This window comes from Strix aluco, chromosome 11, assembly GCF_031877795.1.
Source record: "Strix aluco isolate bStrAlu1 chromosome 11, bStrAlu1.hap1, whole genome shotgun sequence".
NCBI lineage: Eukaryota > Metazoa > Chordata > Aves > Strigiformes > Strigidae > Strix > Strix aluco.
Window position 1 is genome coordinate 12,130,532 of NC_133941.1, and position 24,629 is coordinate 12,155,160.

At 40.5% G+C, this 24,629-nt stretch overlaps 1 protein-coding gene across 7 annotated transcripts in view; it reads left to right on the plus strand.

The window, feature by feature from the left end:
* The first annotated feature begins 962 nt into the window (after nt 1-962).
* The window catches only part of ITPR1 (inositol 1,4,5-trisphosphate receptor type 1), a 171,271-nt gene continuing 147,604 nt past the window's right edge, over nt 963-24,629 (plus strand). For 2 of the 7 annotated variants that reach the window (XM_074836081.1, XM_074836083.1), the window contains exons 1-3: nt 964-1,119; nt 9,756-9,863; nt 13,600-13,670. In XM_074836081.1, coding sequence (XP_074692182.1) covers nt 1,094-1,119; nt 9,756-9,863; nt 13,600-13,670 — 205 coding nt within the window. In that variant the 5' untranslated portion in view covers nt 964-1,093. Of the gene's footprint in view, nt 1,120-9,755; nt 9,864-11,028; nt 11,098-13,599; nt 13,671-24,629 lie in introns of those variants that run through there. The other 5 variants (XM_074836086.1, XM_074836084.1, XM_074836080.1 and 2 more) reach the window with 4 other exon arrangements.

Sequence of the window (24,629 nt, forward strand, 5' to 3'; positions counted from 1 at the left end):
TGAAGCAAATTTTTTGGTTAGGATGTTAGATAATGTTTCTGCTTTTGGAGTAATCTGATACCAAGCTGTAAGGAAAGAGGCTTGGATACTGGATCCAAATGTCATGATGTACACAAACGGTTCATTCTCTCCTCATCCCTGCCATGTGCATGATGTTTGCAGTCAGGAGATGGTGATCGCTGTGTGTATACGTGTAAGAAATTTGTGATCACAGGAGGCCAAAAAACGACTACTGCCAAAAGGTTGTAGCTTTTTTTTTTTTTTTTTAAATTTACAGGAATTCTTTAGTAGCAGTTTAATATGAAGCTTTTAGAAACATTTCTTTTGCTTCTTGGCCCATCCTATCCACTTGTTCAGAAGTTCAGAAATCTGCCAAGAAGTTCTGAAGAAACAAGTTTTTTTGCAGTCAGGATATGTCCTGTCTGCATCCCACTCTGAGAAGAGACACGTGGGCACGAAGGCAGACATGTACCTGAGCTGGCTGATGATGCTTGATCTAAAGGGTTAATTGAAAACTTATCTTATGATTAAAATAACCCTGCAATCCTTGGCCACTCCTCCGTCTGTAAGGGTTAAGTAGATTCAGTTGCTAATGCTCTTTAGGAGATAAGGTGATACAGTATTTTGAACCTTTGCTTCAGAAGAATGACTCGTGCTCACGTTCTAGAAAATTACTGTTGGGGGGCCAACATGTACAAGTCAACTTGGGAACTGGAGCCTTGATCTGTAAAGAAGCCCAGCCCATCAGGTTTTTCTAGATCAGCAGGGCTCAAAGTAGGTCCCCTGGCCACCAGTGGCTCTCCACACGTGCTCATCATGTGTTGGTAGTGGCTCCTCCTCTTCGGCTGCTTGTCACAGGCACTTAGGTTTTAGTCTCAGACCTGGGTGCCTGCTAAGGTGTCTAGGAGGGAAGAGCAGTGAGCTTACCCTTGTAGGGGTTGCTGCATCAGGAAGAGAAGACAAGACTTAGAAGCCTTCGATAGGAGAGACTTGCTAGTGGAAGAAGAACGTTAACTTTATTGCCAGTACGGACCCAAGGCTACCAGGAGGCATCCAGCAAAGCCCAGCCGTGGAAAACGACACCAGTGCCACCATGGAGGCCAGAGAGCCCCCACCAAGGTGCAGTATTGGCGAAGGAAGAAATGGGAGGTGCAGAGCATGGGAAGGGTGAAAGCAGTGGGCAAGTAGGGTCAGGGGGAGATGAGCAGACACAGGTGGATGAAGGCTAGTGAGATGGACAGACAGAAGGAAAATACTTGGGTAAATTTAGGGAGTATTGCATTTGCTAAAGAGTGTGTATCTTGTGAGGAAGGAAGCTTGGAGGCTTGATGTGAGGAATGGGGCTGTAGGAGACAGCCTGTTCTGTGGTGAAGCCTCAGCGGATATATGGCCATGCAAAATAAAATTGGGACTGTTCTGTACCCTCTTCTTCCCTGACCATTTTTCTTCCTTGGCCAAACTCCAGTTGGTGTTATAAACCCAGCATTCTCTCTTTCCCCATGTCATTGGTTGCCCTGGTTCTTTTGGCCTGTTCCAACTCTCTCCTAATAGAAATATGCTGGAAAACACAGTGTGCTTGTAGGGGCCTCGTCCAGAGGCTGACGTCTAAGCTGCCTTCTCCCATCAGGGTTAGAGCCAGTAAGTATGGACTTCAGTAAGTATCGACTTCAGTAAGTGCTGCTTACTTTTAATGGGATTAAAAAGATGCTGTCAGGTCATACTTGGTTTGAAACAAAAAATGACTTTTTTCCCCTGACAGTGTATCTCTAATAGATTTTCTTTTTTCAGCTTGCTGCAGATGCCTGTCAATAGGATCCATCAGTTGTGTTTCTTACATCAGTCTGATGGCTGCTGTATAAGATATTGCTGTCAAAGTGTAACTTCTGCCTAGCGTGTTGTTATGAGTGTGTTACTTCTGACCTGAATTTTCTGTAACTAGCTTGTCTGGCTGCACTGGGCAAATTAAAAAAAAAAAAAAAATTCAGGCACTGTTCTTGAGCAGAAAAGGATATTGTGCATGTTTGCTTTCCTGTATTGAGGATTTATTGAGGTTTAAGTTAACAAAATGAGTTACTTCACCTGTTTCTCCCTTTTTCTTAAACTGACTTTTGTTGCACCGATGAAATAGTAATTTCTGAATAACTTTGTTATTGATATGGTAAAAAAAATTAAAATTATCTGTGGAGTGGCAAATAGTATGAATAGAACATAATTAACTTGGCTGTCATCTTGCTGTGTGGATTTACATGCCTCTTCCAACTTCCTTCAAGAAAAGGGGGAAATGTATGCTTGAGTAAATGTGCAATGAGACTGATTTTTCCCCCTGGGATAATAGGGGCCGTGTGGACGAGTGGATGGGGATTCAAGAGACCTGAATTCAAATCTGGGCTCTGAGTCTGACCCACTGAGTGTCCTTGAGAAAGTCATAGCACTGTGCTGCTTCCTCCTTCCCCTCTTCCACACCCTCCATCTTGCCTGTTCAGACTGCAAACTGTAGAAAAATCTGCTGCGTTATAAGCGTTAGGAGGAAAAATACTTTCTCTGAGAAAGTGCATTTCTCCTCTTTAATCTAACGGTTCAATCAAGTGACAATTTGTCGGCAGATAGCAGACTCCTGGGCATGAAAGGTTGCAGTTAAATGGAAAACAAGATCATGTGGTAGATAAATGTACCATGCTGATATTTTTTTTTAATGTGTAATCTCTAAGAAGTAACTACATGTGCATAAAATCAGCAGTGCTGAACCCCCTCAAAACCTAATGCGATTCCTGAGCTGACTCCCACTGCAGGCGTGTGAGGGCAAGGATCCCGGCGTTCGAAACCGTGTGGCTGTGGGTCCTCTGTGCTGTTGTCATTTTTCGAGTGCTACCAACAGCATTAGTGTTTGAGAAGGTGCAGGATTTCACTCCGCTCTTGACTTGGTGGTCAGCTGAGGAGTGAATGACCTTCCCCAAGATGGCCTGCTTGGCGTGGCACTTAGCCCCACTGCCCATACTCTGCTACCCAAAATCTGCTGTATTTGCCTTTCCCTGGTGTGTGCAAAGAGCTCCTTTTAGATTTGCTAAGTCAGAAGCTTTGCAAATGACAGTGCTTTGTCCTGCAGCCCCAGAAGAGTGATTATTCACTAGATGATCTTTTAAATAGAGCACTTCCTTCTTACTTTGGCTGTTTTAATGGGATTCTTATGAATCTTTCTCACAGCCCTCAGGGAGGAAACCTTCCTTTTTTACTGAAATAAGAATGGGAAACATCAGGTTTTGGTTTCAGTTTTTAAGAAGTTAGTAACACTTGTAAAAATAGATACGGAGTGCTGGGTGGGTGTTACCCAAAAAACCATGCAAATCATTAGAGAAGTGTTAGGAGAAACATGGGATCAAGCCTATAGGGCCAAACTGCCGGCCAAGTAACCTGGTTGTATAGTTTGGATTTACCAAATTATTTAAGCACTGGACTTTCACTTAAATCTAGGGGGTCAGGGTTTAGGTGCATTTAAAAAAATGCTAGCTTGCTTGGCCTAATTGACAATTTTAAGGACCCATTTGTCTCAAACACACGGACTTTCCTGGTCTTGTGGGTTCAGCAGATCAAGTCTTGATATAATGTTACCAATATCTGTTAATTTATGGATGATTCCATAATGTGTGGCAGTAGCTTATGCCATTAAGCAGTCCTTTGTTTGCTTTTTTGTTGTCTCATTACTCTTAAACTCCGATCTTTTCTGTTAAAAACTGAAGCAAAATTAAGCTTCCACTGTGGAGTTTACTGTCTGCAGGAATGAAGTTGAAAGCAGTTAAGTATGGTTTCAGATTCTATTCTTACCTAAACAACCTAAATAGTGAAAAAGACTTTGATAAAGTGCTGCTCCAATTTCTGTAATGATACATATAAAATTGCCAGTCTCTATTTAATTGAGCACTAAACCACAGTGAGAATATGGTAATAGGGAATGAATACATCATGATGGGACTGCAAAACACAGCAAGGAGCTTTTTTGCTCAAAACAAACATCATTAGAACCATCTTAAAAAGATTAAGTGATTTGTATCCCAGTTGCTGGAAGTGAAACCAACGGCAATAAGACATATTTGGTCTCGTTTATTTTACAAATAGGATTTGTAGTCATAGGTTAAAGAATTAAAATCCCACACAAAGCAGACACGTGAGACATGGTATTGGCAAAATAGCTTCAGTTTCTTTGAAAAGCTTTTCAGCATTAAATTGCTTGAGATGAGGAATAGCATGCTGCAGAAATCTTGTTACAGACAGTCCCTGTAAGGAGGGACTTCAAAAGGGGGCCTTGACTCTGCTGTTCAAGGAAAGCAAACTTTCAAGCATTGCTCTGAAGCCTGTTTTTTCTAACTTAGCAGCAAGATCTAGATGAGTGATGGGAGAAATTAGCGTGAAATGTTTACAAAGCAGTTGCATTTCCTATTCTGAGATCTTCAAAAAGCAGCTGTCTCATTAAGGTATTTGATATTTAACAGTCAGTTTGATTTCTAAGTGTTTTCACTGTTAATTCTGCTTTAACTGCCATTATGAAATGTGTTTTCATGACAAAATGCATTGAAGTGTCTCGGAGTTGAATTTCAGTGACTATGTCAAACTTGTACTGGCTTACTCAAGGCCATCAGGCTAGGCATGTGATCTACTTCTGCCCTAAAATAAGACTGAGTCCTTTCAATTTTCCTGAAAGCCAGTGGAACAGTTATGAGGGAGGGTCTGCCAAACCTCACCTTTGGTTCAGAGAAGAACGGTAGTACTGGTGGTGAAGGGCTTTGTACAACCCCTGTCAAAGTGCTTAGTTTACATTTCAAGATTGGTTATTTCATTGGTTTTTGCTATATGAAATGCAGCTTGTTTTGAGGATATGCACAAGCCAATCTATAACAAAGAAAATGAAACGACCCCATAATTATGGCACTTTCTGTTCAGTCAGAAGACAAAATTGGCAGTCTTGTGATACAGATTTGTGTTCACCAAAGCAATGCAAAATAGCAGGGGAAAGGCAAGTCCTAAAACTCTTGAGGTGAATAGAGAGTTTTCCTGGATTTAATTCACTGCCTGGCTTTAGCTTATGCATTTTCAGATCCAGTCCTGTAGAGCAAAGCTACAGACTGGCAAAATGACTTGCAAAGCAGTACCTTGCCAATGACATGAAATTCAGCAGGTTTCTATAGTTTTTTGGGGGGGTAACTTCTTAAACAGAGACTTAATTTTATTTTCCTGTGCAGATAAACTGCATATAAAACAGATTTAAAGACACATATTTATATAGGTTAGGAAGTCATCACCATAATTTAAAAAAAAATCAAATTGTCAAGGTTTAAAAAATACTATAGAATGTGTTCATCTTACAGGTATTTTTTGATGTCTGTGGGTAGATACAGTCTACTTCTCCATGGTTCACTTTCAGTTCATGTTTCATTTCTTGTCTTAAAAATTAAGTCTGTCTTCCTGTTTATTGAAATGGGAGTCTTCAGCTTAGAGGGAAAAGAACATTATTTTAAAAACTTGTGTTGCTGCTGTCAACATTGCTGCCATCTGAGTTAAGCTTCATAATACTTGTTTGGAGAAAGCTGACTTAATTTTGCTAGATTTGTATGCTAGTATTCCCATGCTGCTATCATTTCCTTATCAGAGCACTTCTTTATCTTTGATTTTTCTAGTAAGTTTACCTAGAATGAGTCTTGTTTTCCCCCAGTGTTTAAGTGGAAGAGGACAACAATGCTTCATGTCCGGGAGACTGCCGTGTTATGGCTGGAACATGACAGTCATCTTTCAGGACTCCCCTCTCTTGCAAGCATGTGAGAATGCCATTAAAACTGGGCTTGTGCGTAGCAACAACCACAAGCGTTCTCTTAGGGCTGTCCCTTCCTCTAGTATTAATCGATTGCTCTTGGCACTGGCATATGTAAAATAAATAAATTGCAGAGTAATGGTTGTATTTGTCTACTGAGCACAATTGCTTTTTGAGCAGCATGATTGTGCTTTTAGCTGTAGGAGCCAGGTACTGCAAGTGTGTGTGAGAATCGTCCTGCCCTGCGCTTCCAGGGGGCTTTGGTGGTCATCTCATGTCTTTGGCCAATGTGGTGCAGGAAGGGAAGCATCCCCTCCCCAGCCAAGGGGACAATGCTTTGGCTGATCTGTCTGGGAGGGAACCTGTTCTCTTAGGTCCCTGTGGTGTGCCTGTGCTACGAACTTGGGACAAACGTGCCAAGGTTGACAGGTTTTTAGTGCCTCAACTTTTGAGTTCTCCAACTAAAGATCCCCACAGAGGTCTGATTTTGGGGGCATTAGTGTGTCAGCTGATGTTCACAATCAGAGCTGGTTTTAAAAGGTTTTCAAACTGGGTACTTGGAAACTTTGCCCCTGGAAACCCTCCAGTTCTACTTTTTGTCTCAGATATCTCTGTTGTCCGTCTCATCAAAGGTGGAAAATACTTGATTTGTGGTAGCTGATCATTTAGTGTTTGATGCAAGTAATTGATCAGTTATTGGAGTAATTTTGTTAGGTGTCACGAGTCCCTTGTGAGGAAACTATGAAAGCATCTTTGAAGTAAGCTAAATCGGTTTAGAAGTTATTCTCTTTACTTGTAAATCTTGTATGTAAGGAGGCCTATTGGGTCATTTAGTCCCTCACTCCATCTGCCAGTTCAGCATGTTCCTGAGCACTGGCCAACCTCAGAAACAGTGTGTTTAAAGATAAATGTCAAGTAGACTGACTTTAGGTATTCAGTTATTAAAGAATGTAATACATGTAGATGTTGTTCATCGTAACAGTTTTGACTGTGGGTAAGTCCTAGGATAAATACGTATTTTACAAAGAGGCTCACCCAGCTTGGAAGTGGCACCATGCTTCAGGAGAGTGGTGGAGGCACGCTCCATCCAAGTATCTCTTGTTGTGTTAAAGAGAATATCATGCTGATCAGCATTAAAACGGTATTCGAAAAGAATACAAGAACGGGGTGAATGAGGATTTATGTGCTAAATACTGCATACTTAAGAAAAGCCTTAAAAAAATAAGATTACTGTAGCCAGATCAACCGTGTATAAGTCTTAACTCCAGCAAAGCTGGTGCCCAGCAGGAAGCATGAGGAGCACGGCTCTCCCGTTTGGCAAGAGGAGAGGCTGGGGCACAGCGGTGTACAGAAGCAGAACCTAACTCTGTAGTCAAGCTTGCCCAGAAAATTTTAAAAAAATCTGGTGAACAGACCAGCAATGAAATTCAACCATGCCATGTACCTGAACTGCTTCCAGACTTGAAACTACCTTTCTGTTGTTCATAACTGTGTAACAGTTATAGGTGAAGCTGCTAAACATTTTATTAATGGAAATGTCAATAAATTGCAGACGGGCTTGTTTTAGGAGTTTGCACTATCATGATATGTCAAAGTTACAATATCATGGTATGTCAGGGTCTTCCTCAGTAAAGAAAATACAAGAAAATTGAGTCTGTATTCTAGGAAGTAATGCAGAAATTTGATTGTCCATCGTTGGGCCTGGTTTTGGTTAATGGTCTGAGGTAATTGTTTTTTGCCAAGAAAAAGTTCTTCTCTTCTCTAATGGAATTCAATAATTTTGACCTTCACGGTCTCTTGGGAACGGCTGTGGTGAACATCTGCCTCTTCTAAAGGAAAAATTACATAGTCCAGCAAAGTAATCCCCCTCACACCCCAAATGGGATACCTTAAATGTTCTTGTAAAAAGGGGTTGTTTGGAAGTATCTACATTTCTTGTTGACTTAGATAACTTTTGCTTTGGGCTGTATTAATTTAGGGCTGAGCTTAATTTTGAGGGCTTAAGTTTTTAGTATGCTGTTAGTAGTTAACATTCAAGTCAGGAAATGATGAAAGCTGTATTTCTAGTGATGCTAATTCAGTCACTTGTCATATTTCTGTGTGTTTTGTGGCATATATCTTAAAATAGGTAGTGGTGTTTTTCTGTCCACTTATCAAGAGAGAATGGGAACGTACTGTATAACATATGCAGTGGCTGAAGGACTTGGCATTAAACAAGAAACCCGCAGCCAAATGGTTTGCTTCTGTATGCACACAGAGTTGATTTCAGAGGAGCTGAGACTTCTTTACCCTGCGTGAGAACTTGGCCTGTTATCTTTGTTTTTCCTGAATTTGTTTTTTGTTGTATAGATGGCACAGGGATTTACAGGCATGAGAATGTCTATAATGTGCTTTGACTTAATAATAATGAAAGTTATTATTATTACCACCACCACCAATTCTTGGGAGGTGAGGCACTGAGCTGTTTGCAGCTTTTTAGAAGAAAAGCATGGCTTCAGGTTTTTGCTGGCACTTTCATATCTGCAGTGCATTATCAACATCAACTGTTAAATCTTCATGAATCTGTCCTCCAGCCTTGCTTAATAAACTTGATCCTAACACTTTTGGTAAACAAGATAATGTTCAATGAAAGGGAATATTTATCCACTGTACAATGTCAGGGCTGTGCTCCATAATAAGCATAATTTCCTGCTGCTTAGTTCTCCTCGTGGTAGACCATTTAAAACTGATTTGGGTGTGATGTCGGGAGAGGGTGAAAGTGTTTTCAGTTATTCTCCCTTAAACCTGGGAGTCTGGTCCTGGGCAGTGTTCAGCGGCAGGGCTGCCTTGCAGAGCAAGTCACCAGCCTGCATGAAGGAGCAGCTTGGAAGAGCCGCGTTGCTGCCTGCTGTCTGAAACCTCAGGCACAGCAAGCTGTTGCAGCGTTTTGAACTCAGTGATCAAAAAGCATGGCATAGGAGCATCTCCAAGAAACCAGTAAATGGTCTTAGAAAAGACATCTTTGAAAATCTTTTCAGTTGGGCTTCTTTTTATCTGGGCTCATGTTGTTTGTCTCATTCTTTGTTGCTGTGACAGATAGAAACTCTCGTTTCTATATTTATTTAAGTGACAGGTAGGTCCTGTATCATTTGATCCAGGATTTGGGGCTTTAGAGAAAATACAGCTCTTAATACTGTGGAAGTTGACAACACTAAGTGGCTGTCTCCTCAGTGTTACATTTAGGCAATCTTTTTTAAAAACAGGATTGAAGTATTCCTGATTTCACAGGGATTGGGCTTCCTGATGCATACATAGTTTAAAGTATTTGACTGTAAAAAATCTGCATCTTTAAGTTTTCACATGCAAAATCTGTTTTCAGGCATATTCAGTGGGTCTTCACCTAATGCTGTTTTGGGGACCACAACAGTAAGCAGGTGGCTACCTCAGTGTTGGTCATGTCAATGTTTTGACATGACCAAAAAATATTTACATGAATCATGTCAATATCTTACAGTTCCCATGAGCACAGCTCAGCACACCAGAGAACCTTTAAAATATGTTCAAAGCTCCTTGGATTCTGTCAAAGAAATGTGTTGTGATTTAGATGGCACAAATAATAGGTCTTAAACTGAGGCAGCCCACTCTTCTTCCCCTTTTCCCTCTTGCAGATGGGATGAAATGGGTCGGTATGCCTGTGCTGAAGTGGCTGTGAGCACGTTGGGACTAATAGAGCTACCTGTAACACAGTCCCACACCAAATGGGATGCCAATAGCTGCTTGTTTTTCCCTAGTTTATTTTTCTAAGCAAGCATTTTGACATGCTGTGTTTTCTTTGATACCTGAAATTCCAGTGCAAGAATTTGTTTGTTTTTTTAAACAAATGAACACAAAAGCAAAGGATCCTGTTGTTGTAACCTCCAGGAGCTTGTACTGAGAAATTCTGCCTGATAAATAGTAACACTGTGCTTTATTCTTCTAGGGGGAGTAAGCCAGAGATGACTGACAAGATGTCGAGCTTCCTTCATATTGGAGATATTTGTTCTCTCTATGCAGAGGGCTCAACAAATGGATTTATTAGCACTTTGGGGTAAGAACAGCTGTTCTCTTGTACTAAAAACATCCATAAGAAGAACTAGCAGAACTCAGCTAGCTATCCTGAGCGTGACTCCTAGGAAATATTGGGTAAAGCAAGGTAGCTTTATGTACAGATTTGGCCCTAAATTTAAACATGGCCTAAAGCTAATATGGTGAGGTAGATGTCGGGAGGATGGAGAGCGTATTGATGGCTATGGTGTGGTTTGATGTCCTTGGTGGGGAGGAAGAAACTTGTCAAGTTAAGGTGTGGGTAGAGGGGATGAATGCAAGCATATGATTTTCATGTTGTTGTCTGTCCCGTGTCCATCCGTGTGTCCCGTCCTGTCCCTCCCTGCCCCATCCCAGTCAGGAATGAATAGGCCCCGGTGCAATCTGCTGACTGGAAAAAAGGATGTAGCGTAGGCAATGTTAAGTAGTTTAAAATTAAATAAATAAAAAAGAAGCCCTGAGCCAAACCGTTTATATACTACTAACTTACCACTATGACTAGTTTTGTCTTACAATATTTGAGGCTTCTGATATGAAGAAAATTGTTCTTCTCCAGTCATAGGAGAACATGTTTTGAATCTTCACCTTTGCCTATGGCCAGTACCCCGGAGCTGTGGTGGGAGCTGTGCCTTGCTGGTTCCTGCCCCTGATGTGCTTCCCCACAGAGCTCCTTTGTGTTTTCTTCTGCCAAGACATCAGAGTAGGTGCTCTGCAGGAGAGTACCTCTTAGCAGCAAGAAGTGTATGCTACTTCATTAAACAAAAAGTAGCCATTCACTCAGGAAAAGGAAGAGTTTGCAGAGAAAAGCCGTGGAAATACTGCTCTGACAAGTGACAGGGTATGTTTTATTCTGCTTAACTGCTGCTGAGGAGAAATCTCTTCAAACATCAGAAGCTGGCAGAGGAGCTGTGTACTGATTTGGAAGACCTTGAAGGGGGCTGGATGAGAAGCTCAAAGAGCACATCTGCCACCTTGTTTCAAAGCAGTGAGAAATTAGAGGGAGGGAAATAGCATGCATGACACATTGCTGTGGTACTTCAATACTGAATGAGTAGCAAAGAAGCAACCAGGAAGCTTGATGATATGGTGAGTGGGCACGCACACAACATGCTCTTTCTCATTTCCAGTAGCCGTAAGGGCCTCAGGGTGGGTACAGTGACAGCAAATTTTTTGATGCCTACTGTCCAGATGCATCTGATAAATGGAGCTCCCAAGCAGGGTACAAAGACAGCATCCTGGTAAGTCTCTCGACAGGAAACAATGGGCTGGAATCTCATCTGAGTGACTCCAAACTAACTTGTAGGTTTAGTCCTCTAGCTATTAGGATTCTGGAAAATAAGGGGGCAGAGAAGGAAGCAGACACTGAAGATGCACCATGATCTATTATAGGAAAGAGAAGAAAATATGGGATGCTGCCAGAAGGGAAAGAAGGTATGATAAAAGCAAGGGATGTAGTAAGTAGGGTTGGTTGAATAGTATTTGGCGAATGTATTTGACAAATTTCGCAGGTACTCGTCAAATATGACATGTACGCTCTGCAGTATTCGATCAGCTGTGTAACTGGCCAAATACTATCTGCTGAAAACTGGCAAAATGAATTAAGCAATACTATATATTTGGCTATTTTTTTTCTTCCTAGTATTGAAGCAAGTTTGGCAGTAAATAATTCCAGAACAAGTAGAAAGTTGTTATGTTATGTTTATTCCCATACAGTGCATGATGAACATTATGCAGTGGCTGTGGCTTTTGATGGCATTGCTGAGCAGATATTTTTCACCATGGGTAGTTCTTTTAGACATTACAGGCACAAGCACATGTATTTTCTAGGCTTGATGAGATGTTCTTATGGCGGGTCTAAAGATCCCGTAGCGTTACAAGCATCCTCTTTGATTTGATTAGTACTGTTTTAAGGTAACTGCATTACATAATGGCCACACATCTTCTGAGCCTAATTTAAGCCAGAAATCCCAATTGCTATGTGAAACATGAAATGCATTATCATCTTAATAAGCCTTCATAATCAAATTAGTTTTGTCCCATATTTAATTTAGTCTTTGTCCTGGAGAAAATTAAAGCAGCAAAGGAAAGATTCAGTGTAATTGTACTCTATACCATGTGGAGTTTTGACAGTCTTATGTCATAACAATGTGTAATGACTTGTTCATGTGGTTAATGAAGGTTGAGAAACAGATACCACTATACATTCTAATGTCATACTAAATCTTTGAAGAGTGTTCCTATTTAATATTCCTATGACATGACTGTTGCTTAATCAGGACTTTACTCTTGCTGTTTTCCAAACTCAGTGCTGTCATCATTATGATTACCAGTGTACAATATATCCTCTTTTGTGTTTTTCACCCTGTAAAATTTTTTTCTCAGTAGTTTGGGAAGTTCCTCTTTACTTTAATCTCCGGATGAGAGGGATATATTGCACTGAGATTATTTCTGTGTGGGATGATCAGAGTAACTCATTTGACTTGATACTTTTTTGGCCCTTTGTTCACTAGAAGCAGGTGTTTGAGTCAGTTCAAATAAATACTACCATTCTTGTTGGAGCACATATATGTATAGGGAGAAAATCCATGGGGAAAAAGCAATTTACTCTGAATGTTTGCATATGCAAATTTTAGATGCATAGAACTGTTGAGTCCACTTAATCTCTCTGATCTCTTAATTTTTATGCACTTCATTATTTTCTGTGATTGTTGTCTCAAGATGCTCCCTGCATGTAACCAGCCTCTGCAAGGAACAACTCTCATATTCTAGGTCTCAGTCTTTCTCCAGTTGATTCTGCATGAGAATGGACCTCTCAAACCTTTAAGACCTTGGAGTTTTACTTTCTACTCTTGTGTAGAAAGCCTCTTTGACAGATTGGTTTTAAGGGGCCAAACTGAGTCCTTTAGCATCAAATCAGAAACTACAAAGTATCTGGTTACAGTTGCATTTTCACAATTTGGAAATAGTGTTTAGTAAAAGTACAATTCCACGTCTATCCAAAGCATGCCAAGGGCAGAGCAGTGGTGGCGGATGCATCTTAACTGTTTTCTTTATTCTGTGGGATTTGAACTGACCCTGTGGGGTTTTTGCCAACCTGTGTTCACAGGAAGCTCTGTCCTGGCATTCCCTACTGAAATCTCGTGGGTTCACTTTGTCCAATTCGCCTCCTTCCTGGTAGAACAGGAGGAGGGTAGTTCCATCCCTTTACTTACCTTGTGTTTATAACTGGTGAGCAGAGCAGTGTATTTATGCCTTCCTTTCTCTTGGGAGTCAATTTTTATTGTGGCGGTTATTGTTTCTGCCTTTTCTTAATACTTGAGAGCTCATAGGGTCAATGTCAATAGTCATATTTTCCTGTTCTCTACCCTTCATATAAACACATTTGCAATGTTACTCAAATCTGTCCAAGAGGCAATAATTGTTCTAAGGCTGTGTCTCACCTCACTAGAATATGGGCTGTTCTGTCTGCACCTTAAGGAGGGGACATAAAGATGATGCAGTATACAGGAGCAATGACTTATTTATTGTCCCACCTATCCAGGAGCATAGCTCTGGGCAACAGTAAAAATCAGCTGCATGCTTCTTAGAAAGATTTGGCATAAGTTGGCATTTGGGGAATGTCTTCTGCTGAAGTGGCCACTTGGATAAAATATTGCAAATAAATTACCTTGGTTTTGCTAACAAGGATGTAAGCAATTGCAAGGGAATAGAATCTCACTTTACTTCTCATTTCTTTGCAGCCTTGTGGATGATCGGTGTGTTGTACAGCCAGAAGCAGGTGATCTTAACAACCCACCCAAAAAATTCAGAGGTAAGTTTATTAGACAGCTTATTACCTTTCTGGTTAGAAGTCGTCCATCATTTTGTGTAATTATATTTAACTATTTTTGACCTCCACGCTTTCTATAGAGTATTTTAGTGTCATCTTCCATGAAGGGCAACTGCTGAGGAAAAAAAAGTATGAATATCTGTGTGAAGTGAATTGTGGGACTTAAAGAATGGTGTGTGAGGGGGTAAAGATGGGGTTGCCAGTTGAGGTTGGCTTTCAGATCTGTCCAAACTTACAGGGTCCCTGCAAGTCATCTCTTTTTTTCTTTTGTTCCCGTACTATCACACATGCCATCTAGTTACCCAGTACCAAACCTATCTTTGAGAAGAGGAAAATGAAAAGGAGCAAATGTTTGTAACATCTATTGTTGTTTAACCTTATTTGATATTAACTATGTTTGACTTTGCTTTCATTCTACCAGGAAACTTACGCTCAGTGATAAGAAATTAATGCCTGCTTCTTTGCACAGTTTGGCTAGACTTGATTTGTTTAAGAAAAATCTCAAACAGGAAGAGAAGCACTAACTGGGATTTTGTTTGGAAAAACCTTCTTGAATTTTTTTTTTTCACCCCTTGGTTGCACCTTTTACCCAAAGGATAGCTCAGCCAAATGTTCTAAAAATTTAATCTGCCTTCTATTGCTGTTCTTAGATGTAGCAGCAAGCGTTTGTCTTGTTTGTTTGTTGGATGAATCTTGTTTCCTCGGTTATGCTTTGCCTTTATCGGGGGCTCAGAATTACCATAATTCTATTCAGGTTTGGCCAGAACTGCAGGTGGCTGCCCTTGAAAAATCATATCCCTTCTGTACTGCCCTACATCCCTAGTGGTGGTTTGGGTTTTTTTTGTTTTCACCATGACACGAAGATGTCTCATACAATGAAACTGTCTTTTTAGAATATTGCTGAAGTCTGAGTTCTTGCTGTTTGTTCTCTCTTTTTACTGGGAAACTAAATAGCTGGCGATTCAAATACTGAAGAGGCAACCTGGGGAAGTTTTAGCATTCAGTGTTAAGCTCTCCAGAAAAACCAATGGTGTTACATGAACTGGAGCCCTGACTCTAGGCATTTCTTGACATTAAAATCATATGAAAGAATAAAACCAGATTTGACTGAGACTGCTGGGTGTAGAAGGAGGTGGGGGGAAAGAGGGAAAAGAATGAGAAAAAGGCAATTCTTGCTAGCACAGTTTAGGAACTGCAAGTACAGAGAGACTATTTGTCTGACATAAAACATTGTGGTTAGACATTGTAAATGTTCTCATATTACTTATAATTTATACGTGGAGAAAGAATGGTGTGAACCTTTTCCAACCTTTGTAGTTACTTCACTAAAGCTTTCATGGGGAAGTTTATGCTTAATGGTAAATGGCAACAAAAGTCATAAAATTTTAGCAGGCATTTCTGTAATTTATACACATGCTTTATAAGTGTAGTCTAAGATAAAATGCTTTTCACGAGGAATATGTTCAGAAGAAGTAATAATGAAGTTTATCACACCATCTTCAACACAAATGGAAAACACCGCTTTTTTTATTATGAAGCAAAGGCACCCAGAGGCTTGTCTGGGGTGTTGCATGGGAAGTCTCTGGCAAGGTCAGGAACTACAGCCATGTCTCTGCAATGTTGCTTGGTGTTTTTACAACACCTAGCAAAAATACCTCCCTTGCAAATGGAACACAAGGTCTTTCCTAAGGTGCATTTATCCAAACAACAACATTTACATGTGGGTTATAAAGCAGCCATGGGCATCTGGTGAATGTAGTTTGCTATTCCCAATATTTAGTTTTGTCATACTTGAGACTTGCCTTGGGCAGTGTCACAGGTACTCTGTACTTGTTGTATACCCATCTGCAAATCCTCTTTGAAACAAGCTGTGCTTTAATGTGTCCAGATGCAGGTCAGTCAAATCTGAAGTAGCCTTCTGGGAGGAACACTGAACATGTGACTTTGTGGCCAGTCTTGAGGATCTCAGTTTGGGTAGTATATTTAAGAAATGTAATTCTGAGCTTCTCTGAGCAGATCTATCTTCTGTGGGCAGATGTAAAACAGTTGTAAATATAATTTTCATGCTTAATCAAAGTGGTGAGAGAGATCTAGAAGCAAGATTCACTGCTTAGATATGCATACATGACTCCAAGAGAATTCAGTGTGAAACTAAAGCATATATATCCACTGGCAGAATTAATCAATCCTGCTTTTTTCTTAGCCATGGGTGTTTCAGGTTTTAAAAAGTCTTGTTGCCTAGGCTACACTTAATCAGCTGCATCTCGTGGCAGCAGCAAGGCCCTGGCCTAGAGGGTGGTGGTTTTTCTTTCCTCTCTACTTTAGACCCTTGAAATACAGCAGAGCTGCTGTGCACAAAGTGGGGGTGTGCATGCAGCATCCTTCTGTCTGGAGAGAGCCTCTCATTCAAAAGGCAGTTGACAGTAATACTTAACCGTGAGTATGTGCTGTCACTAAATGCTGATAACCTGCTTGTGGTGTGAAAATAGTCCCTGCCTGAGGAATGCATTTCTAAAAGCAAGCACTTTGTAGCTGAAACAGAGGTGGGTTTTATGTGCTAGTAAGTCACTCCTTTTAAAAATGATGGCTCCAAGTTGTCCTAAGGAAAATTCAGTGAGGGAAGCTTGATATGTGTTTGGATGAACTGGGTTGATTTGCAGCAGCACGACTGGAGTCGGAGATGGGAGCGATAGTGCCTTTCAGTCTGCTTGGAGGGAAATGTGCAGAGGTATCCTGAGGACATGAGGGCTTGCTTTGTTGACAAAAGTTGTGGAAAAAGCAGGCTGACAGATTAATCTGGTGGTGGAGCCCTGAAAGGGATGAAATGCAACAGTAAGCTGAGAGTAAGATAGGCTAGCATTCAGGTAAGATTTGGAGTGTGGTGTCAAAGTGTAAATGAGACCCAAAAAAAAAAAATAATCAGAGGGTGTATTAAGTGGAAGAAACTGAAGTGCTGAAGCTGGGAAGAACTCCAGAGGAAGGTCCAGCACTCTCAAGTTACTGTGACTGTTTACCAGTAGTTATTTCATGTATTAAATGCCTCTAGGGCCTTAAAATACTCGCTTGATCACTTGAAGGTGTGAAGGCTGATATTTTTTTTTTTTCCCTTTTTCCCCATCCCAGTGAGAAGTAGAGAGCACCTGAAGTTAGTGGTTTGAGGTTGGATGGTATTTATTGTCTGTGAGATTTCAGTGGAATTTTTTTTTCTATTCTGTCTTTCTGAATCCACTTTAAATATGGTGGTTTGGGTGTGTGGGTTTTTAAGTACAATGTTTCTCTGGCCCATGTTTTTTCAGCTCCAGCTAATTCAGAAGTCCTCTAAAACTGCCTTGCAGAACATTAAGACTTAAGAGTACGTTCATTAGGGTGTTTCTTTTTAAAAATGTTAATATGAACATTCTTGCAAAAGAGTATTTTACTTAACTGGTCTGAATATACTGTGTACAGATGAGATTCCTGGAAAAAATCCTAGTTGTATGAGTCTCCAAAAAAAGAAAGAGTGTGACAGTTCCTTGGTTATCTGCACTACTTTGAACAAAAAAAGACATTCTATGTATTTTATAAAGCTGGAATCACTGCTCTAATTGCCGTCTTTGAGTATGACTGTGCATCTGAATAGTGACTATAAATGAACATCCTTTTAATATGCATGTTTATGTGGAAAGTATGAACTACAGCTGACCCTCTAGCTAGGCTAAAAGCACCAGTGTTTCGTTAGAAATCATTTGTACTTAAATGCACAGAGACGGATAGCTATTTTGCAAATTAAAATCAGACCTAGCAGTAGTGGCAAAGCTGAAGCAGAGCCCAGGGCTGATAATTTGGTGCTTTAGCTGCTGCTTCTGTGCTCTATTAGTTTGTATGTGCTTTTGCAGAGGTTTTATTTGTGTTCATTTTGTATTGGAACCTAGCGCTGCGCTAAGCCAAATGTGTTTGCTTAATGCAAGACATTGCTACTACACCCAAACAGTCTGTCTGACAGCCTTCTCAGGAAATTCCTTACAGCTCTTTATTTGGGATGCAGATCTGCCTGCCAGGGATCCAGAAGCTCTGCAATCGCTGCATGAAAGGCAGGGAAAAAGGGCACTTACTGGGTTAATTTGTCCAGCAGCTACCTCCTTCCAGAACATTGTTTTAGTAGTTGCTGGGCAACACTCTTTTTTTGGCAAGATGTTCAAGGAATGAACCCATATCTTAGACTTAAAATACCCTCATGGTGAAGCAGAAGATGAGTAGTTCAAATTCTGTTTGTTCTTTTGATCCTAATCCATACTGTATGCTCTTTCTGAATCCTGCCTTCAGGAAGTGTTCTGTAAGGCTTGCCTGGGGCTGGTAGAGGCTTGCACTGAGGGTCTCAGCCTTTGAACTACCATTCCATCTTCAGTAGAAGAAATGACTAGGGCACTACAAAGAAGCTTTAACATACAAATATTTATATGTATAAAAAAAATATTTGTAGACCCCAATTCTTTAGATGGATTTCTAAATTCACAGCATTGATGAAAGTCAGTATGCTTCTCCATAACAGAAATGTTTTGAGTTACGTTTTGTTCTTCATAGCTTTGCTGTCCGTGATCTGAAGCCTATACACTGTGTTGTTTAATATGAAGGAAACCATAAAATTTATGCAGTACTGATAGAGGCCATGGAGTTCTGTTGCATGCATACAGGATTGTTTAGCCTTATTTAGCCAATGCAAGCTTGTTTATAGCTTGGAATTAGAACTGAGATTGAGGGAATTTTCACTTGAAGGGTCACATACATAGTTTTCCCAAACACTTCAGAATATTAAAAAACAAATACACAAATCCCTCTGCCTGTTGGTTTTGGAAGAATATTAGCAGCGCATGGAAGTGCACTTTCTAGGTAGTAAGGTAGTTCAGTGCCATCCCTTGTACTCATCAAGAAGAAATTTTTGTGGTACAAGCCTGATGGTATCATGTGTTCAGCTTCAGATAAGTGTGTAGCCTCCAAAGCTATTGCTGTCCATATGCTCTCCGTGTATACTTCTCTAAAAATCTACTCTGGTGAAAACGATCAGCTTAGATTGCTTTTTAAACCTTGATGTGAAATAGTCTGAACTGTATGACTTCCTGCATATATTAGAGGTGTTCAAGTGGGTGTTTCACAGAGGGTTGAATGCATATTCCTGGAATGATGGAGAGAAGAAGGGTGATAGACCTGGGCTGCATGACCAGGTTTAGGCTCCTTCTTTTCTTTTGAACATGTGGTTTCTAATACTGGTGAAATCTTTGGGTATATTAATTATTAAGGTGCCTGGAGTCCTTTAAGGAATGTTTAAAGTAATGTCTAAAAACCATCTTTTTTTCACTCTGATAACCATATATTAGCAGATAAAAAAAGCAGGATTCATTTTTCATGCAGGAGGCAGAACTTTTGAGAGAGCTTGAGTGCTAAGTTCAAAGCTTAGCATGGTGATCTTGAAGAGAAATACATTACGTGCAATAGAAAAGTGACTCCTTTTCATTTTTGAGATGTCCAATCCAGACTAAAATGCACTCGCTGAATACCAAAAGTAGGAAGTGGGACAACAGTAGTCAAGACCTATTAATTTCTCTGTTTTTCCTAGGAGCCAAATGCCATAAAAAAAAAAAAAAAATTAGGTTTCTTAGCCCCTTTTCAAAAAGGGTACGAAGATCATGGTTTAGTGTAAAATCAAAAGAAACTTCAGGGTTGGCACAACAGAAGAGAAGAAATGATAAAAATACGATCCAATGCTGTGCCTGTAATTTCTTTATTTAAAATTGAAGCGTTGGCCATTTTGTGTAGGAAGAATCTTTCAATCTTGCTGAATTAGGATATAGTTATAATATCCAAAATACACTTTTGCTGTCTTGATGAGGAATCCTTTAGTATGATTCTAAGTATTTATAGAACTGTACTAGAAAACTGCCAACTGCTAGTACGCATTTGAATTTGATGCCCTTTATACAATGAAGAAATCCTGAGCGCTGTCTCTAAAATGTGAATCTTTAGCCCACTGCATCCTACATACAAGCAGATGTTATAGACAATTGTCACTGTGGCATTTAGGTATTTCAGAAAATCTGGAAAGTCAGAAGCGTGGCACTTTTATACAGACAAATGTGCTTTATTTCTGCTAAAGCCTGGAAAACCCTGTGAGAGGGAGTCCTAACCGAGAGTTGATGCACCGCTTGGATGAGCACGTCCAAGCCTCCTTCCTCGCCGCAGGTCAGGCAGTAGGCAACTTACACTGCCTTCACTGCTAGCCCTTGGCGACTTCAGAGTGACATCGTGAACACCTCATCTCCAGACACTTTTAAGGTTTTGTGGTAGTGCCAGGCTCATCAACAATACGTATATGGCTTGCTATATTAATGAGCAGAGGAGGTACTAGAGCTTTCCCATTATGAGCACAGCTAGAGAATAGGTGTTACACTCTAATTTGTGTAACTGCTGTCTCCTGTAATAATTATTTAAACGTGCAAAAGTAGTTTGCCAATGCTTTGACGTCCAGTAGTGATTGGATGCGGGAATCAAAGGGAAGCTTTTTCTCTTTTGTCATGAAGAGTGAATCAGAGCTGGTTTTATTTAATTTGCCACATCTATTGCAGTGTGGTTCCTTACTGGCCTATTAAGGAAGACAAGTTTGTAGTCCAGGTGGTAGATACGTGTGCTGAGGCACCAGAACATCCTAAAGACAGCCCATCTCAGTGATGTCTGTGCTTTGCTGAAAAAGTGAATAAATGACTGGCTAAATAATTATTTGTTTAACTGAGATGGTTTAGCATGGTTTTTTCTCTGTCCTAGTGAGCGGTATCAAGACCACAATGGGAAAGTTCTGTATGGCACAGATTACAAGAGGGTCTATTTAACATGGTGTAAAAAAGTTGTCGATACTGAACAAGAGGAGGAGCTGGGCCTGTCTTGAATATAGGGCACAGGCTGTGAAGATTGGCTGGGTTACGTTTGCATGCTGGTCTGTACTGAGAGTCCTGTGGTCAAACAGCTGTCTGCCAACTTCTGGTTTTAAAGTGCTTTCATCTTGGATGTTTTGCATCTAGATGAAGGCAGAGCAAAGCCCCTTTGAAAAGGAAAGTGGCCATTAATATGCATAACTGGAACACTGTATGAAAAACATGATCTGTTGGTTAAGGTACTGCAAAAGAATAAGGAGGGATTTAATTAAACTCATAGTGTGAAGTTTTATGATCTGTGTCCTCCTTTTGCCCGTCTGAAAAATGGGGGTAGTAGTTCTGTACTGATGAGATGTTCTGTGCAGGACAGCATGGGAAACGTGCTGGTGTAGTGACTGTGTCCAAAAATTGAAGAAGTAAGCAAAGCACAAGTTGAATGTTCCTTCTTTCTCAACCAGCTCTCGCAGGTCTGAGCTTTTTCCCCTGTGGAAAGTTCAGGGTATTTCAGGTAGAACCGAGGGAGGGATTGCCAAACAAGCAGTGCTTAGCTATTAAGTAGAACAGTGCTGTTAATAAACCGAGCCCCAACCTTGTAGACAAAAGAATACTGTGGCTTTGTTGCCATAGTTTCAGTGCAAAATCTGACCTTAGCTACAATAACATTCAGTTAGAAAGAACTAGCTAATCAGTTTTCTAAAATTAGTGTGTTCCCTAGTACATAAGCCAGTATGAACAGGATATTTAATGAAATATTATACTTAGTCACAAGAGCCCAAGGGAGCGAAATGCCTTGATGAATTGTGGGGGTGGGGTGACATTGGTGCATATCTTTTAATATAGCAAAGTTATTAAAATTTGTGGCTTGCTTAATATTTAGGGTAGCTCAACTGTTGTGTTCTTCTGTGCGCTCAATCTACTTTGCTCTGTTCCTTTTAAAAGCTCTCAGTCTGTTCTGTAAGCTGGGAAGATGGAGATGCTGGTGAGTCTCATCAATACAAAGTACTTCCAGAAGACCTTTAAATAAACTTCAGAGCTAGTGTTGTGCTTTTTGTTAGTACAACCTGAGTGCTTTGCAGATGAAGGAGTCTTACTCATAGAAGTATGCAGATACTGAAGCAGATGGATAGAGTCATGAAGTTTGTGGAAAAAAAATTGTGTGAGGAAAGCAGTCTCCCAGGTATTAGGTACTAGACATCTCCAGCGTTTCATCGGTTGTCTAAAGTGTTGAGAAATGTAAGGGAGAGATTCAGAGAGAGGCTGGTTGGTGAGGTCTGGCATGTAAAGTATTGCCATCGGTCCAGAACACCTGACTTGAGCGTGCATTTATTACGCCCAAGGCTCACTGACCTGGCCTTGGGTGAGATTTTATCAGACTGTGGTAATTTAGAGTCAAAGAGTGTTTCTTGGCAATATGGGAGCTGTGGTGAATTATCAGATTTTCTTATGTGCAAGTTAGTTATTTGGGTATTAATAGAAGAAAAATATGTAATATGCAAATTTGGGGCGGGAGGCTAGGTGAGCTGTCTGTTATTCATTTCTGTTTTGAAATTTAAGTTTTCATTCAGCCTGCTCAGTGTTCTGCCTGGCTGAACCATATTTCCCACGCAGCTTTCTGGAGTCACCAACATGCTGAATTTTTCTCACTGTAGGTCTTGAATGGTAGTTGGCAGCGAAGGAAGCTGAACTGCCTTCTCTGCAAGTCTGACGTACAGGATCGAGCTAGTGAAACGCAGCTTTGCTGGAGTCTTATTGGCAGTACTGAGATGAGAGCCTTCGTCATCCAGCTGTCCATCCTGCAGTGATGAGCAGTGTTCCCTTGCTGCTTGAGAGATACTGAATACACAGGAAGAAGATTTAGACAAGGAGCATCTAAAGCATCTGAATGATGCTTACCCATTTGGTGGTAGCTTTTGTTGTTTCTGTTAGCAGGAGTGAGTTGCTAATGAATTGTTGCCTCTGCAAAGCACTGTTAGAAGTTAAGGTTAGAAGTGCCTGTAATTAGTCAAAAGCAACTGTAATCCTCTTAATGAATTTCCCGAGACTTAGCTTTGGACTGTCCTGGATGTATAGAAGCACAAACGTTTGGTGACAAACACGGTGGAGTTTGATTCAGGAAAACATTTTTCACCTTGAATGCGCTGACACTTGCATAGCTGAGCTGTCAAGCAGTTCCTCTTTGCTCTCTCGGTTTTGCTTCTGCACCATGTAGCTTACGATTTCCTGGTACAGCACACAGCCATGGGAAGGTGTGATCTATATTCTTGGATATTCCAATTCAGCTTCAGATTAACATGTTTATGCTTCAGGGTTTCCATTTTTCTGCCTTGTAAACCCAGCTGCTTTCCCCAGTAAACTTCAGGAAACCATACCTAGGTTTTACCTAGCAGAGGTATGAACAATATTCTCAAGTTTTTTCCTGTTTACATTTTTGTGACCAAATTTGATTTCGACTTATCTCTTGACTTGGTGTGACCATGAGGTGTTTCACTTTTTGTGGGGAGCAGGTAAGTGCACTGTGACCCTCTGGGGATCTCATGTGTGTCAAACTCTTCAGTCTGTTCTGTAGAATCTCACTTCTCTGTCGCTTTTAGGACAGAGCGAAGTTCTGTGCTGCTTGCAATAGCAGTAAGTTGTACTAAAAGCTTCAGTTATTTTACTTAAAATAAGGCTTTATATTTTGAAAGAACTTACAGTTCAAAAATATTTTCAATTTAGGTTATTTACTTAAGAAGACAAGAGATAAATATGCCAAGTACCCATACTGAGGAGGTCTTACAGGTACTGTATCCAAGTACCACATGGAAGTCACTGGTCAAAGAGGAAGCCAGCCTCAACCCAGAAGTTAAATAATTTCACTTCTCATTTTCTGGGTAGCCCGTTCTTCACGGGGCAAGAGTCCTGACTAAAACAGTGGTATCTCCTCAGCTGTAAGCTCAGGGAAGTGATGCTGTAAGTACTTCTGTTTGAGAGCAGTCAGCAGAAAAATAGTGAGGCTGCCAGCATAGCCAGCCCTAAAAATGTGCTGTTATGAAAGTCAGACCTTGCCAGTTGTCTTCTGGGAGCAGTCTGTGACACTGACGTCTTCCTCCATTCCCACATTGCTGCTGGAGATGAAATACCTTGTCCTTCTTGCTGCAGAATTTGGATTCATGTTTCAAGATGAAGTATAGTACTTAATGTGTCAACACCTGAGTGTGATTTCTCTTCTTCAATTATTGATGTATTAATAGCACCTCCAGCTAAGTTCTTTACATTGCTGGGTGGAGATCAAGGTGTCAGTGCTAATCTGTCAAGCTCCTTGTGATTTGGGATCTGTCTGTATAAAAATCTCCAGTCTTTCCTGCATAACTTTAAAGTTTGTGATCTAAATGCTAGGAAATAAGTGAGTTGTTGGTGAAGGTTCTGGATTCTGAAAACTGCTTTGCATTTTTTATGATCCAGAAATGAATTTGCTGCTTTGAGGTCAGTCTTGAAAAGCACCTACTGGTTTTTTAGGAATAAGCTGGAAAATATCAGTTTGTTTCCTTCACAACTGACTGGCTGGGGTAGGGAGTTGCAAAAATCCCAAAATTAGCATTTAGTGGCCCCTAACAAATGCAACCAGTATAAAGAAACCTTGAGTTTCTCACCTAGAAAAAGTATTGTTTGTAAATATACCTATGCTGATTTTTTTTTTTCTCATTTGCTTTAAAAAAAAAAAAAAAACTGGCACAGGTAGGAGGCTGTTTCTTATGCACTGCACTTGCCTTTTAAACTTCTGACTTTGTGGTCATAGCAAAGGACAAAATGCACTCAGTGTTTGGTGTAATTTTGTGGAAGCTCAGGTGGAGGCTTGCTGCCAGCTGGTAACTGGTAACTGAGCGGTTTGTGCCTCTCCCTTCAGCTGGTCTGGGTGCAGCCTAGCAGAGATGCTGGAAAGTCTGAGCTCCTAGCTCTTATTAAATACTGTTACCTTGCTGTGAAAGTCAAAGCGTTGAGGTTGGCGTGTCTCCTGTGAATGTTTCAAACACTGGAATAGCCATTACAAGTTGACTGACACTAA